Genomic DNA, 15,673 nt, shown 5'->3' with positions numbered 1-15,673 from the left:
CATAGTTTGAGATGTTAAATTTAAGTTTTTAATTCATTTTGATTTGATTTTTGTATATGGCGAGAGATAGGGATATAGTTTCATTCTTCTGCATATGGATATCCAGTTTTTTCCACAGCATCATTTATTGAAGAGACTGTCTTTTCACTAGTGTATATTCTTGGCACTCTTGTCAAAAATGTGATCACTATAGGTGTGTGGATTTGTTTCTGGGCTCTTTAGCCAGTACCACACTGTTTTGGTTACTAAAGCTCTGTAGTATAATTTGAAGTCAGGTAATGTGTTTCCTCCAGTGTTGTTCTTTTTGCTCAGGATAGCTTTGGCTGTTCTGGATCTTCTGTGAGTCTAAATAAATTTTGGGATTGTTTTTTCTATTTCTGTGATGGATGTCATTGGTATTTTGATAGAGATTGCATTGAATCTGTAGATTGCTTCGGGTAGTATAGATATTTCAACAATATTGATTCTTCCAATCCATGAACATGCAATATCTTTCCATTTTTTTTTTGAGATGGAGTTTTGCTCTGTTGCCCAGGCTGGAGTACAGTGGAGTGATCTTGGCTCACTGCAACCTCTGCCTCCTGGGTTCAAGTGATTCTCTTGTCTCGGCCTCTGAGTAGCTGGGATTACAGGCACTCATCACCATGCCCAGCTAATTTTTGTATTTTTTAGTAGAGATGGGGTTTCACCATGTTGGCCAGACTGGTCTTGAACTCCTGACCTCAAGTAATCTATCCACCTCGGCCTCCCAAAGTGCTGGGATTATAGGCATGAGCCACTGTGCCCAGCCAGAAATGCTACTGATTTTTCTGTGTTGGTTTTGTATTATGCAACTTTATTGAATTTATCAGTTCTAACAGTTTTTTGATGGAGTCCTTAGGTTTTTCCAAATATAACATCATATCATCTGCAAACAAGCATAATTTGAATTCTTCCTTTCCAATCTGGTTGCCCTTTATATCTTTCTCTTATTTGATTGCTCTAGCTAGGACTTCTATTACTAGGTTGAATAACACTGGTGACCAGTGGACATCCTTCTCATGTTCTAGATCTTAGAGGAAGGACTTTCAGTTTTTCTCCATTCAGTATGACATTAGCTGTGGGTCTGTCATATGTGGCTTTTGTTATGTTGAGATATTTTTTCTATATCCAGTTTTTTAGTGTTTTTTAATCACGAAGGATGTTGAATTTTATCAAATGCTTTTTCAGCATCAATTGAAATGATCATATGGTTTTTATCCTTCATTCTGTTGATACATCACATTGATTTGTATATGTTGAACTATCCTTGCCTCCCTGGGATAAATCGCACTTGGTCATGATGAATAACCTTTTTAGTATATTGTTGAATTTGGTTTGCTAGTATTTTGTTGAGGATTTGTACCTCAATAGTCATCAGAGACACTGGTCTGCAGTTTTCTTTCTTTGATGTGTCTGGCTTTGGTATAATAAATGCACCCTTTAAAAGAGGAAATTTGCTAACCGAAATAAGTCCATAGTTAATTTATTTTTTCCTCCTATCTTTCCACAAAGAATTTGGGTTTGCTTACAGTAGGAGCAAATAAAATAGCAACAAAATATAGAGAACTGGAAGTGGGGACTGTGAGAAAGAATTAAGAATCTAGATTGAAGAAAGATATGTTACCATAGTTTCTAAGACTGGGACTTAAATTGCTTTACCCTACTAAAGAGTCAAAGCAAACGGAGGGGCATAGCCAAGTAGGTAATTCTCACTTACTTTGAGTCTTTGCTCAACTATTACCTCAGTGAGCTCTTCCATGACCACTTTATTTAAAAGTGAAATAAGCCAGGCACAGAAAGACAAATATTGCATGTTCTCATTCATATGTGGGAGCTAAAAAGGTTGATTCTTTGGAGACAGAGTAGAATGACAGTTAACAGAGCTGGGAACTATGTATGTATGGGGGGGGAAAGGGGTAATAAAGCACAATCATACAGTCAGAAAAAATCTAGTGTTCAATAGCACAGTTAGGTCACTGCAGTTAACAGCAATATACTGTATATCTCAAAAAAGCTAGAAGAGAATATTTGAATGTTCCCAACACAAAGAATAATAAATGTTTGAGGTGATGGATATCCTAAATACACTGATTTAATCATTATACAATACATGTATCAAAATATCACATGCCCCATAAATATGTTCAAATATTATATATCAATAGCAATGAAAAAATAAGAATAACAATAAAAATAGCAATCCTAGCTCATATCCACACTCCCTGTCTACCTTCCTGCTTTTATTTTTTTTCATAGTGCATATAACCCAATGATTTACTTGTTCGCTGATAGACTTGTTCATTTATGCATTGTCTCTCTTTCCCTACTACAACACAAGATTAATGAGAAATGAAATGTGGCCTGTTTTTGTTTCCTTCTATCTTGACTTAGATCAGTGCCTGGAAAAACAGTAGGAGCTCATTAAATTTTTGAAATGAATGGGTTAAAAGCTATCAAGAAAGTATATGCTAGCCAGAAAAAGAAAGAATAATAAATATAGAAACATTTATATAATACAATGATTACAATCAGTTGTTAATTGATGTTCAATATTATGTAAATGGAGAAAGTAGCTTCAGTATATGGCAAGATTGTTAGAGCAACTTAAGCCTGAAAATCATAGCCAAATATAGAGTGCCCAAAGACTTTGATTTCCAAACAGCGAATCATTTAAACTCCAAGAAGAAAATATTATCATCCAGAAATGGCAGAATCATTATACCTTTTTCAGTATATTACTGTTAAGTAAACGATAATAATAAATTATAATAAAATAAATAATGAAAGACAAAGTTTGATATCTATTTTTTTCTTTATGTAATTTTTCTCAAGTGTTTTACATTGGATATTTTTATTGATGCCAAAGATAGTCATGCTAATTAGTTAATTACCTATGGAAAAAAGATCACTTCGTTCTTGCCCTTCTTTAAAAGCTTAAATGAAATGTGCCTCTACATTGCTGTGAAACTCTGGAGTAGACAAAGTTGTCTCTGAACCAATGACCACTCAACACTCGGAGAAAATATGCTAGGATGACATGAACAAGCAGTTGGGATTTCTGTGCTAAATAAAACTAGACATAGATATGGAATCCTTTGAGCAGCAATCTTGTTCTCACCAAAATTTTTTGGAAGTGTTTGGGGTGTTTTTTTGGGAGTGATCTCAGATTCAGGTTAATTTTAGTTATATAATAACTCAACAGAAGAATGTCAAAAAGAAATCAATTTTTACTTTTTTCATATAAATCATGCACTTTCACATGTACACTGAATATATGCATTCAATTGTACTAGGAAAGAAGACTAGAATAGAATTAACATTTTCTAGCATCACATGACACTCTAAAGAGACATACGTACCCCTGCTATCCAGAAATTAATCTACTTAGTGTAGCAAATTTTAGAAATTATCTTTATTACTAAATTATCTTTCTCTATCTATTTAGAATAAGCAAAAAAAAAAATTACTGGGTGTCTCTATGGCATTGTTTAGAACATTATTAGTCTTCATGGTCTTTGAGTTATTTTAAAGTCCATAAATTACAGATAATTGAGAGCAATGCAAAAATATTCTGATCTGTAGGAATAAACTCTGTTCCAGCGAAGGTTCAACTGACTTCCCTCTCTCTGCCTGTGGAAAAAGCCAGTTTTGAAATCCGTTTCAACATATCTTCTCCATAAATATTTTTAGTTCTTTGATTTCTTCTTTGAATAGATTGTAACATTTACTGGGTTCCCTCTTAATGATGAGTTACATAAAATCTTTAACACGTGTTCCTTTTATGTTTAATGAGAACCATAATTTTACCTTTTTGGAAATTATAATTTAACATTGTCACAATTGAAATGGCTGATAAGAATTTTATTCACTATCTTTCTACTAGCTCTGGCCTTCATTGACTATCTGGGTTTCTTACTATCCTATTTTCAAAAAAACAGAATTCAAAATTTAGAGCAATACAGGTTAATATCCCCAGTTCCTATGTGTGTTAGCCTTTTACCTTCTTTATATTGTGATAGTTTTTAAATATAGCATTTCAAGGACTACAATCCTTGCCTACAATTTTACAGATGTTTCAGAGAAATCTTTTAAGCTCAATGCACAACTAACATCACTAGTTCCTCTTCTGTTGATTCTGATAAGAAGACATGTTCCTGTTATACACAAAGTCCAAGTTTCTCCCTCTTGAATACTAATTTCTGTCATGGTAATTTCACCTGGGAAGTCACACTTCTTCAGCAAAAACATCAATTGAGTTTTTACTAGCAAGTGTGTTTTTGGAGAAGAAGTTTTGACAGATTCATCTCTAGTAGCTCAGAGATGCCCAAATAACATTTGCCATATAATGTAATCTCTGTCCTCATGGGGATTATGTTTTAGAGTGTGCCTGTGGAGAGGGCAGTGAGGAGTGGCAGAGAATAAACATATTAACAAGGAAGATAATTTCAAATAGCAAGAAGAGCTATGAGGAAAAGAAAACAGGCTAGTGGAATAGAGGATTATGGGGTGGGAGGTTCTTTCCACAAAGTAGTCAGAGCTGAACTTTCTGAGGAAGTAATAGATAAGCTGGGATATCAAGCTCTGCCAAGGGAAGATCTGGGGGAAGAGTTCCAGGCAAATGACCTGAGATAGAATTGATCTATCTATGCTACTACAGTGATTGTGACTGTCATCCACAATAAGAAATATACAGTATTTTATATCCTGAACTAGTACATATTAAGTTCCACAAAGTGACACTCACACTGTGTGTGATGCATTCTAATAATTTCTATATTACTCTATCCTGTTTAAAATCCACTAAATTGATTTCATGGCCAAACACTAGCTTGGTAGTTTAGGGCTTTTAAGCATGGGTTTGAATCTCAACTCTGCAACTTACTAGCTGCTATACTTTCACTATGTTACTTAACCTCCTTGCTCTCCAATTTGTATATCTTAAAGTAGGGGCAATAATAGTATCTGTTCATAAGGTTTGATATCATATTTCCTTTTAGAAATACTGAACTAACTTACAACTCTAATTTTTAGTGTATTTTATACACTATATCTCATATAGCCAAATATAGTATTTTATACACTATATCTCTAAACCCACACCATTCATCTTTTTAATCTTTGACAACTTGATAGGTGAAAAATCATTCCTAATTGTTTTAATTTGCATTTCTTTTCTTTCTAGTGAGGCTGGACATATTTTCTATTTATTGGACTCTACATGAAGTTGCAGTTTTCATTTCCTACAAAACATTAAAAAATGATATAATTAAATGTAAAAATTTACTACCTATATAAGGCTTCATCTAATAATAGCATTATATTACATATTATATAATTTATAACTTCCTTATCATTATAACTTGTTTGTCGCTTATCAGTAAATGAAAAATTATAGCATTGTTTTATACTTACCTCCCACTAAACTACATAGACCCAATAAAAGAAAAAAGATTTTTTTGAGGGGATGGATAAAAACAATGAGAATATCAACTAGAACTTAGTCTTTGAAATGATTATAAACCAAAAAATATCAAAATTTGCATTCATTTTTCATTTTAACTACCGGGATTCAATATTTTTAAAATTATAAGTCATAATTGCAGACACACAAATGAAACCACCAGGTAGTCAAAAAAAATACACTCAATTTCAGTAATATCAAACAGACATATTGGAACAGCTGCCTATTGTAGTGAAAGAAATGGTTATGCAATGGAAAAATAATTAAATAAGAGAAGGGCTTTTCATAAACCAATGATATATAATTGTTGGCCACGAATTCAAGAATATGCGTAACTCAAGCCTCTTTTTTTGTGGCGGGGGAGGGTGGTGGGCGCAGACGGAGTTTTGCTCTGTCGCCCAGGCTGGAGTGCAGTTTGCGATCTCGGCTCACTGCAACCTCTCTCTCCTGGGTTCAAGCGATTCTTCTACCTCAGCCTCCTGAGTAGCTGGGATTACACTCGGCTAATTTTTGTATTTTTTTATAGAGGCAGGGGTTCGCCATGTTGGCCAGGCTGGTCTCGAACTCCTGGCCTCAGGTGACCTGCCCGCCTCAGCCTCCCAAAGTGCTGGGATTACAGGCATGACCCACCACACCCTGCCCAAGCCTCTTTCTGATTTCAAACTGCAGGTTAAGACGTTTCTACATTTTATGCTTTTTCAAGAATCTATTTTTTTAAAAAATGAAATCTCTGGTGACATTACTTAGTACCTTGTATATGCAGGACAATATGCTAGATGCTACTACAAGATGGGTAAACTTATCCATTAAAAGTAGCCAGGCTGGGCACGGTGGCTCATGCCTGTAATCCCAGCACTTCGGAAGGCAGAGGCAGGCAAAGTGCTTGAGGCCAGAAGTTCATAACCAGCCTGGGCAACACGGCAAAACTCCATCTCTTCTAAAAATACAAAAATTAGCCGGGCATGGTGGTATGCACCTGTAGTCCCAGGAACTTGGTAGGCTGAGGCACAAGAATTGCTTGAACCTGGGAAGTGGATGGAGGTTGCAGTGAGCTGAGATCCTACCATTGGACTCCTGCTTGGGCAACAGAGGACGACTGTCTCAAAAATAAAAAAAAACAGAAATAAATTTTAAAAAATAAAGTATCAAACTTTGGGAAAAAAAGTAGTCAAAATCAAGTATCTCTCCTGAAAAATGACTTTCCTTCTCAATTCTCAATTTGTGGCAGTGAAAATTTCGCTTCTGCTGTTATTACCTCTAAAACGCATGGAGTAAGAAATCCTCAATTCAGTCAGACTGATGGAATTTGCAATCATGCAACATCAAACTTAAATTCCCTACCTCTGTAGGCCATCTGCAGACATTCAGGTAAAATTTAATTAAGAGGATACAAAACAAAAATTATTTTGGATTAATTGGAAGAGGAAATAAAAGAAATTCTCAAACACAGATATTTAAAAAGTTACATGAAAATAAATATAGTAAAAACCACAATGGGAATTTAACTTTCTTAACATTATGTTTAGATATTAAGTATTAATGATGATTTTATCCTTTATTTTCCATAAAGTTAAAAACATTCGTACCACGCTTTCCTTTTGATTAGAACTCTGATAAGCTGCAGTTGTTGCCATAAGAAAACGGCAAGAAATAAAGCCAATCACTTCCTTTTCCTATGCCAAGATAAGACTCAGCTGCCAATGAAGTTAAATGGCTGGGGGGTGGGGAGAAACACTGGGTATGGGGAAAAAGATCAGAAGATAGAAAGTATCTCCTGCATCAGGTTAGTTAGAAACTCGGTTTATCTGCTCAAAAGAAGCTACACTTCAAATGTCTTATTAATTCTGTTAAACACACACAAACACAATGAAATAAAACATAACTAGTAGGAATGAGGTTTTTGGAGATAGGTGGCTGTTACTGCAAGATAAGATTATGACTCCAGAAAAGGCAGAAAATGAAGATAGTGTTGCTAAGTCTTAAAGAACACATGAATAGAGACACAGAATTTCTACATATTTCTGTTACAGCAAGACTGATGTCATGGTACTTTTAGTTTTTCCCTTTAATCTTGCCTTATCATTTCTTTTGAATAGGAAACTGAGAATAGTTTGCACAGAGGAGGTGGGTATTTTTCCTCTCAAGGATTAGTGAGCAACAAGGGGGAAAAAAACCAACTAGAGATCTACATAAAAAAAAACATAATTTAGGTTGACAGGTTTAATTTTTTCTTTAGAGATTGTCTATTCTAAACATTAGATACATTGTTTCACAATCTTAACACTTTGTTCAATAAATATTCTATAAATTTGAGAATTACATGTACTAAAAACACAGTTCTATGATGTGTTAGTTGAGGGAAATGAGAGGAGGAAAATCAGAGAAAAAAATGAAAAATAGAAAAGGTGAGGGAGAAATAAGGAGCAAATATTTATTGAGCACCTACCTCCCATGTGTTAGGCATTTTACATACAAAATGAGACTGAATCCTCATAAAAACTTTAAGAGGTGGGTAGCATTATACCCATTACAAATGAGGAAATTGAATCTCTGACGGATTAAGTAATCAGGATCACGGGGGCTAATAAAGTAGTAAAACCAGGATTCAAAATTAGATCTGTCATACTTCAACCCCCTTTTCATTGTTTCATAATGCTCAGCTTCTGCACTGAAGTGGAAGAGGTAGGGGAAGATGTATGCAGAAGAAGAGAAAGTGGTTGAGATGGGTGGGGAGGGATAAAACACATGGGAGAATGAGACTCAAGAGAGACAGAAAGGAGATGGGTGGTAGGAAAGAAAGGCCGAAAAGGAATGTGCGAGAAAGCAAAATACAGCAAGTTGCATATGAGGAGTTGCTAGAAGAGACACAGAGAAAAGGGATCATTTGAAAGTCTGTTTAAAATACAGGTTTTAAGCAAATAAACAATTTTAACCTATCTATTGGAATATCTATTATCAGAGTAATTACTTTTGACAACTCAAAGGACTTTAACCCTTACATATTTTGAATATTGTTTCTCAACTTTTGGCACTATTGAAATTTTGTGCCAGATAATACTTCGCTGTAGGGGACTATGGCATTATATGATGTTTACCAGCATTCCTGGCCTTTTCCTATTAGATGTCAGTACCACCTCCTTAGTCTCAACAATAAAAAAATGTCCAGACATTGTCAAATGCCCCCTATGGACAAAAGGCCCCCAGTTGAGAACCACTGATTTAGAAGTTCCAGTCTGGATGATTTAAAAAAATGAAAAAAAGATGCCTATCAAATGCAAAATTATTCCCTGAGTTACTCTAGTGACTGGATGTCCTTAGGAACAAGATGAGATTAAGTTAGGGCAGAATTCATCTAAGCTCATAGCATTTATTACAATATTGCTTGCAAACTGCTTTTAAAATATGTGAAAGGAAGTGAGTATAAACTAATATTTAGTTTTGAACTACACCATCTAAAGAAGGGCAGAAAATTTGTCAGACTGTTCTTCCATCATGTAATGTGCTTTTTGTATTTATGAAACAAACAAAAAACACTAGCTTTGGTGTTCAGAAACCTGGGTTCTAGTCTGCTCTAGTATGAGTTAGCTGTAGTACCTACAGCAAATAACGTGGCCTAGGGAACAACTATTGGCTTCTCATATTTTACCAAGAGTTTAAATATACACTTCTAAGAAAATAGTTTAAAAACTTCATATGTATATATTACTGATACTATGTTGAAGGGCAAGTGTGGTGAATACAGTATATTGGCTTGCTTATTCTCCATTCCCTTGCCAAAATGTGGTCCATGGGCACAGCATTAGCATCACTTAGGAGTTTGTAGAGATGCAAAATCTCAGACCTCACTCCAAACCAACTGAATCAAAATCTGCATTTAATAAGAGATGATTCCTATGCACATTAAAGTTGAGGAATACTTGTGTCAGTTTCCATTGCTATAAAAAAATCAGACACAGATAATATAGCACTGGATAATTTATAAAGAAGAGAGGTTTATTTGGCTCATGGTTCTGCAGGCTGTACATGAAACAGTGCTGGCATCTGCTTCTGGTAAGGGCCTTAGGAAGCCTACAATCATGGCAGAAGGTGAAGGGAGAGCAGGCAGTGTCACATGGTGAGAGGGAGGGAGGGAGGGAGGGAGAGGGAGAGAGGTCCCAGATTCTTTTAAACAACCAGATCTCTTGTGAACTAAGTGGGCGACAATTTACTTATCACCAAAGGGATAGCACTAAGCCATTTATGAGGGATCTACCCCCATGATCAAAACACCTCCCACCAGATCCCACCTCCAACACTGTAGATCACATTTCAGTATGAGATTTGGAGGCAACAAACATCCGAACTATATTAACACTGTTCTGCTTTTCGCCTCTGGTGGTTTTCTAATTGCAAAGGCTGGAAAACTTAAAATTGCCTTTCTCAGATTTCGTTTTGGTTAGGACTTTGGTCCAAAATTAGGTCTAACAGCTAACACTCACATGCTAGCTATGTGCCAGAGACTGCTCTTAAGTACATCTCATATATTATTAATTCATATAATCCTTCCAATAATCCTATGAAGTTGATACAATTATTCCCATTATGCAGATGCAGAAACTGAAGCCCGGAGAGGTTAGTTACTTGCCTAAAATTACAGTCAACAAAAGGCAAACCCAGGTATCCCTGATCTAGAATCTGTACTGTTGATCATATTTCTACTGATAGATCAAAAGGCATGGACCTCCTCACTGAACCCCCCATTTTGTTTTCTTTTCTACAGATCATCTCATGGAACACACTTTGGCAAATGCTTTTACAGAAGTTCCTTCATTTATTTACTTAAATTTATCTATGAGCCAGCATTGTTCTGAAAGTTCTAGGCATTGCAAAAGGCAAGAAATAGAAATGAGACATTATCATTTGAAAGGAAGCAAAATCACTCTTATCTATAAACTGGATAATTATATACTTAGAAGATGCAAAAGAATCAAGTCTAAGAGCTACTAGTATTTATTAGTACCAGTATAAAAATTTAGAAAGGTGGCCAGTTAAAAATGAAATACATAAAAGCCAATAGCTAGAAACCAGCAATAAAATATGATATGGAAAAAATCCTTTTCATAATACCAACAAAAATATAAAAACTTCATACAGACTTTTATATAATCCTTAATACTATAAAAGATTATAAATAAAGCAAGGCAGAAAGTACATTATTCAATGATTAGGACAAAAAAAGATCAGCTCCATACTTCATACAATATAGAAAATCATTCTAAAGAGATTAAATATATAGAGTAAAAAATTAAACCATAAATGCACACATACAAAAGAAAACAGGCAAATATTTAACCGATTGTAAGATTAGAAAAAATTTCTTAACAAATATGTATAGAGATACGTGTATACATGTGAGTGGTGTGTGTGTATACGAAATTACCAAAAAACAATTCCTTTAATAAAAATTCAAAGCACTATCAAATTTTAAAAAACATAAATAAAATTATAAAGTAAATAGCTAGCAGAGAAAATATTTACAGCCAATGTGAAATAAGGGACTAATATCCTTATAATGCCAAAAGGAAAAAAAATGACTAAAAAGAAATACAAATGCCTAATAAATATATGAATGGTTTAGTAAATCTCTCCAGCAACAGCTTACAATATGATAGAATTTTTACCTATGAAATTGGCAACAATTATAAACTATATTGTTCATTGCTGGCATGGATGGTTTCCAACTGGCCTTTTTACACACCAATGCTGCAAGTGTAAATTAGTACAACCTTTCTTGAATTAAATTCTTTAGGACGTTTCAAGGGGCTTCAAAGAGTTTGACTCATTGACCTAGTTCTTCTACTTCTAGGAATCTATACCAGAGTAGAAGTTTAAGGATTTACAAGCAAATATTTTCAGACAGCATGATTTATAAAAGAAAGCTTGAAGCAACTTCAATGTGCGGTGTTGGGGAATGAATTATTTGGCAGCCCTAAAGAGAGTTTTCATATAGAATTTCCATAACATGGGAAAATGACACAACCTTTTGTAAAAGAAGACACAAAATTATATTTATATTAAAACATGTTAAAAATATGTGTGTGGCTGGGCACAGAGGCTCAGACCTGTAATCCCAGTACTTTGGGAGGCTGAGACTGGAGGATTGCTTGAGGCCAGTAGTTTGAGATTAGCCTGGGCAACATAGCAAAACCCTATCTCAAAAAAAAAAAGTGTGTATATATGCATATACACATAGACAAATGAATATACTGTAGTAATACCAAATGTTTCATATTTGATATCAAAATATTACTGAGTGGGATTTCAAAGGCTTTTTTCTTCTTTAGATCTTTTTATAGTTCTAATTTTCCAAAGCACACATTACTTTTATAATCATAAAGATGTTAAAGCTAGAGTTAATAATTTGAAAGTCAATCTAAGGATAATGGGACTTCCCTATTCTCTAGGTAAGAGGGTCATGTTAGGTTATTTCAGATTGTGAGTGACCTGTACATTGTGCCACATCTAAGCAGATGCTATTGACATTTAAGGCATATAATAATGAACTGGAGATGTTTAGCCTTCCAGCTATGCATCAGGGCACAGAAACTCTTACATAAAGCCACCTGGCATTCACCCTCATGAACATACTTGGATCACCTCTCATGCACACAATTACCAACACATATATGGAATAGCTGTGTCCTGTCCCTTCAGTTCCTTGGACATTCCCTAAAATTGCTTCTTTCCCTTGCTTATCTCTCTTTAGACACCTGATCCTATTTCAAACCTGGCAGAGTTTCTTCATCTACAGGACTTGATTCATTCTCCCAAGGCCTCCTTTCTTAAGTGACTTGATTTTAACTAGGCCTCCTTTGTCAATAGCCCTACCTGGAAAGACTCAGGGCAGAATGACATTTCTTGCTCAAATGGAGTAGCATCTAAGGACAAATTGTTAAAAAGGATGCAGACAATATCTTAACTAGTAATAAAACACCTATATTAATACTAGGTATTAGATATATATTTCATATATATATGAAATAAGTAACAAAATAAAGATACATTTTGTTCTGGTATTATAATAACAAGCTGATGAGAGAGCCTTCCAGGTTGAGGAAAAGGAATGAACCTTTCAGATAGAAGTGGAAAGAAAAATCAGTGAAGGAAGGGATGTATGTGGACGAGGATTTAGCTTGAGAAATAGCCCAAGAAAGAAACCTCCACCAAATTATTAGGAAAGGGCAAACTGTGAGGGGAATAGAAACAGAAAGGAACTTAATATAGAAAATTAGGTGTTGAGAAAACTACTGAAAGAGCTAGAGGAGCACAAGTCAGGTGCCTCTGGGGCTATGGCGTTCAAGAGCATACAACCATAGCTCTTTTCTGGGTTAAAAGGAGCGCCTCGGCTAGCTCCTGCCTCTAATTTCCTCTCAATACCCATGAGGCTATCCATGACTCTGGAACACGAAGTGAGCGTGCCAAGTAGAAAAGACGGCAGGAGGATGGCCTCTGTCTCATTTCCAGCTAATTAGTTTTGGTTCTGTTTCTGTTTATATCATTGTTTTCATGGAAAAGTTCACCTTAAGTTCTAAATCATTAACTTAGAAACCAATCTTTCAAAAATATTCCATTTGTAATCTGGAGTCCTTGTATCCTTAAAACAACCAACAGGACAAACAAAAATCATCTCCCTAAATAAAAACTAAATAAAACGAGTCCTTGGGATATGTTCCATAGTTGTTCATTTCATTTCTTCCTCAAATATCTTTATACACGTAATACTATTTCTACCATCATTACATGGCAATTGCATAATTTCATTTACAGGACTTGAAAAAAACTGGAAAACAAGGCTTTGTGATAATATTACCAAGAAACGTTTTATCAGAAAAGCTTGCTTTTTACACCAATGGGTTGGGTTGCACCAATTTTTTGCTTATTTTTGGCTTCTTGACAAATTCTTCTTTGGTGCCAGTGTAGTAGGAAATGCCTATCTCCGATGTGATTTTCAATTATTGTGTATGGGGGCTTAGAATACATTAATAAATCTTGAGGCAAAAAGAGAATGATAAAAATAACACTTCAAAGGAGTACAGGAAAATGAACTTTCATGACATTCAACGAAGGAGGCAGGTATGCAAAGTGATATGTTTTCTAAGATGTACATTTCATTTTTTGTTTTATCCTTTTACTTTGTACCGTAAGCAATTTTGGAAAGACCACAACTATTAGTGATGTCTACATAATCATACTAATGAAGTACACAGAAGCTTAAAAGAAGTATTTTTATATGCTCCCTTACAGCTATTTGAAAATTAACTTTGGAAACCCCTGCTCCAATGCACCCCCTCCCCACCCCCAAAGGAATTCTTGTGCTGTCTTCTTCACTTTTCCAGTTGAGCAATTTAAGTTAGAGGAAATCAAGCCCTTGAGCAACTGAGTACAGTTAACGGGAAAAACCACTAGGAAGGGAATCCGAAGAACAAGCTACCAAATTATTTGCTTGAGTCACTTTCTCTTATATTGTCACAGATTAAAAATTACACTCCACGTAGTGATCAAACCTAACGCTAAGGCGTATTTTGTGTGCCACACAGTGTTACTCTGTTTCCTAAGTAACCTATTGAAACAATATAAGGTATACATCTATTAATGCATTTAGTGATGATACTGGAATTTGTGAAATGTGACAGAAAGGACAGATGAAGAAAGATGAGGAGAGACAGGTATTAATTGTCCTAACAGTACAGGCTGTAATAAAGGCCAATAATCATTTGAATTCCTGCTCCTTAACGTGAGTCTAAAGATCGGCTTACCTCAGGTATTTGGAAAGTCTACTGTATTTGCTGTAGAAAATTCATCCAACATATAATTCAATTTTTAAAATTAAACCTTTTGCCTAATCTTTAAGATATTTGATGTTATAATGCCCATTATCACACTTTATTTAAATGAGATAAACTCAGCGAGTTTAAAAAATTACGCAACTTCTCTTTTCCCTTACTATGGCTGGCCTCTTATACTTCTTTCTCTTTAGTATAATACTAACCGAAAGCAATATTCTTGCCTCTCCACTTTTTAGCTGAAGCTTTGATCTCATCTGTATTTATGAAGAACATGTTCTGGGAGAGTCCCTGTCAAGACATCCATTGTAACACCCGCTCCTACTCATGCTTTCAGCGCTGCCCGTGGACGGAATCCACCCACACCTTCCAGACACGCTAGGTGTGGGCTCGGAAACGCAAGATGGAGGGCGGGAGGGGAGCCGCTGTCTCCTAAACCCGGCGCGGGGCACGGACTCGAAGTTGAAAAAGAAGTGTTTACAAGTGAGGCTTTTAAATAAATCACCGCTATGGAGGGCATTTCCTCCGAGCCCTGGGCGCCAGCCTGAGAATCCTCTGCCGGACGCCAGGCGACGAGCCACGCTGACCCCGCCAGACACGCGACCCCGGGGCCGGCGCTGGCGTCTGCACTCGCGCGACCCCGCCGCTCCCCCCGGGAGCGCCGTCTAACCGCTCCCGGCGGCGACTTCCCAGAGCGCCGCGGAGCCAGCGCCCACACGGGGCAGAGCGGCGGCGCGGCCCGCGGGCCGGGCCCCTTCCCTCCACCGCCGGGCGGGGCTCGCGGCCCCCGACCCGGCCGCTTCGTCGCTGCCCCTCCCCGCGCTCACCTGCTCGCTCTCCTTCGGCCGCTGTCCGAGCCGCCGCGGGCTCGCCCCGGGATCCCGCTCGGTCCCTGCTGCCGCCCGCTCCGCCAGCGCGTCCCCGTCCTCGTCGCGTTCCCCGCCGTCGCCGCCCCGCAGCAGCTCCCCGGCTGAGCACATCCCGCAGCCAACTCCTGCCGCCCCGGACAGCCGCCGGAGGACCACGCCGCGACGCACCAGGCAGCGCCGCCGCCGAAGGGCTGCCCTGAGATCCGCCGCACCCGCCGCTGACAGGAGCCGCCGGAGCGCGCCCTGCCGGCCTCGGCGCCTGAAGTACCAGCCCGGCCCCTCCTGTCACTGGCTCGCCCAACCCCCGGCCGTCGGGGCGGAGCCATACAGGGGAGGGGCCAAGATAGGGGGCGGGGCCAACGGTGTGTGTCTGTGCGTGTGTGTGTGTGTGTGTGTGTGATTGAGAGTGAGAGAGTCTGACAGACTGAGAGAAAAAGGGTGTTGTGTGAAAAACTATGGACATAGACTGCATGAGGGAGATTGTACATGATGAGAGAGGC

The 15,673-nt window shown here is 37.4% G+C and overlaps 1 protein-coding gene across 1 annotated transcript in view; it reads right to left on the bottom strand.

The window, feature by feature from the left end:
- The window catches only part of FAM241A (family with sequence similarity 241 member A), a 49,835-nt gene extending 34,398 nt beyond the window's left edge, over nt 1-15,437 (bottom strand). The window contains exon 1 of the mRNA XM_032145467.2: nt 15,132-15,437. Within this exon, the coding sequence (XP_032001358.1) occupies nt 15,132-15,284 (153 nt within the window). The 5' untranslated portion in view covers nt 15,285-15,437. The remainder of the gene's footprint in view (nt 1-15,131) is intronic.
- Between the last annotated feature and the right edge of the window lie 236 nt (nt 15,438-15,673).

This window comes from Hylobates moloch, unplaced genomic scaffold (genome assembly GCF_009828535.3).
Source record: "Hylobates moloch isolate HMO894 unplaced genomic scaffold, HMol_V3 SCAFFOLD_3, whole genome shotgun sequence".
NCBI classification, from domain to species: Eukaryota; Metazoa; Chordata; class Mammalia; order Primates; family Hylobatidae; genus Hylobates; species Hylobates moloch.
This window is presented reverse-complemented; position numbering and strand designations above follow the sequence as displayed.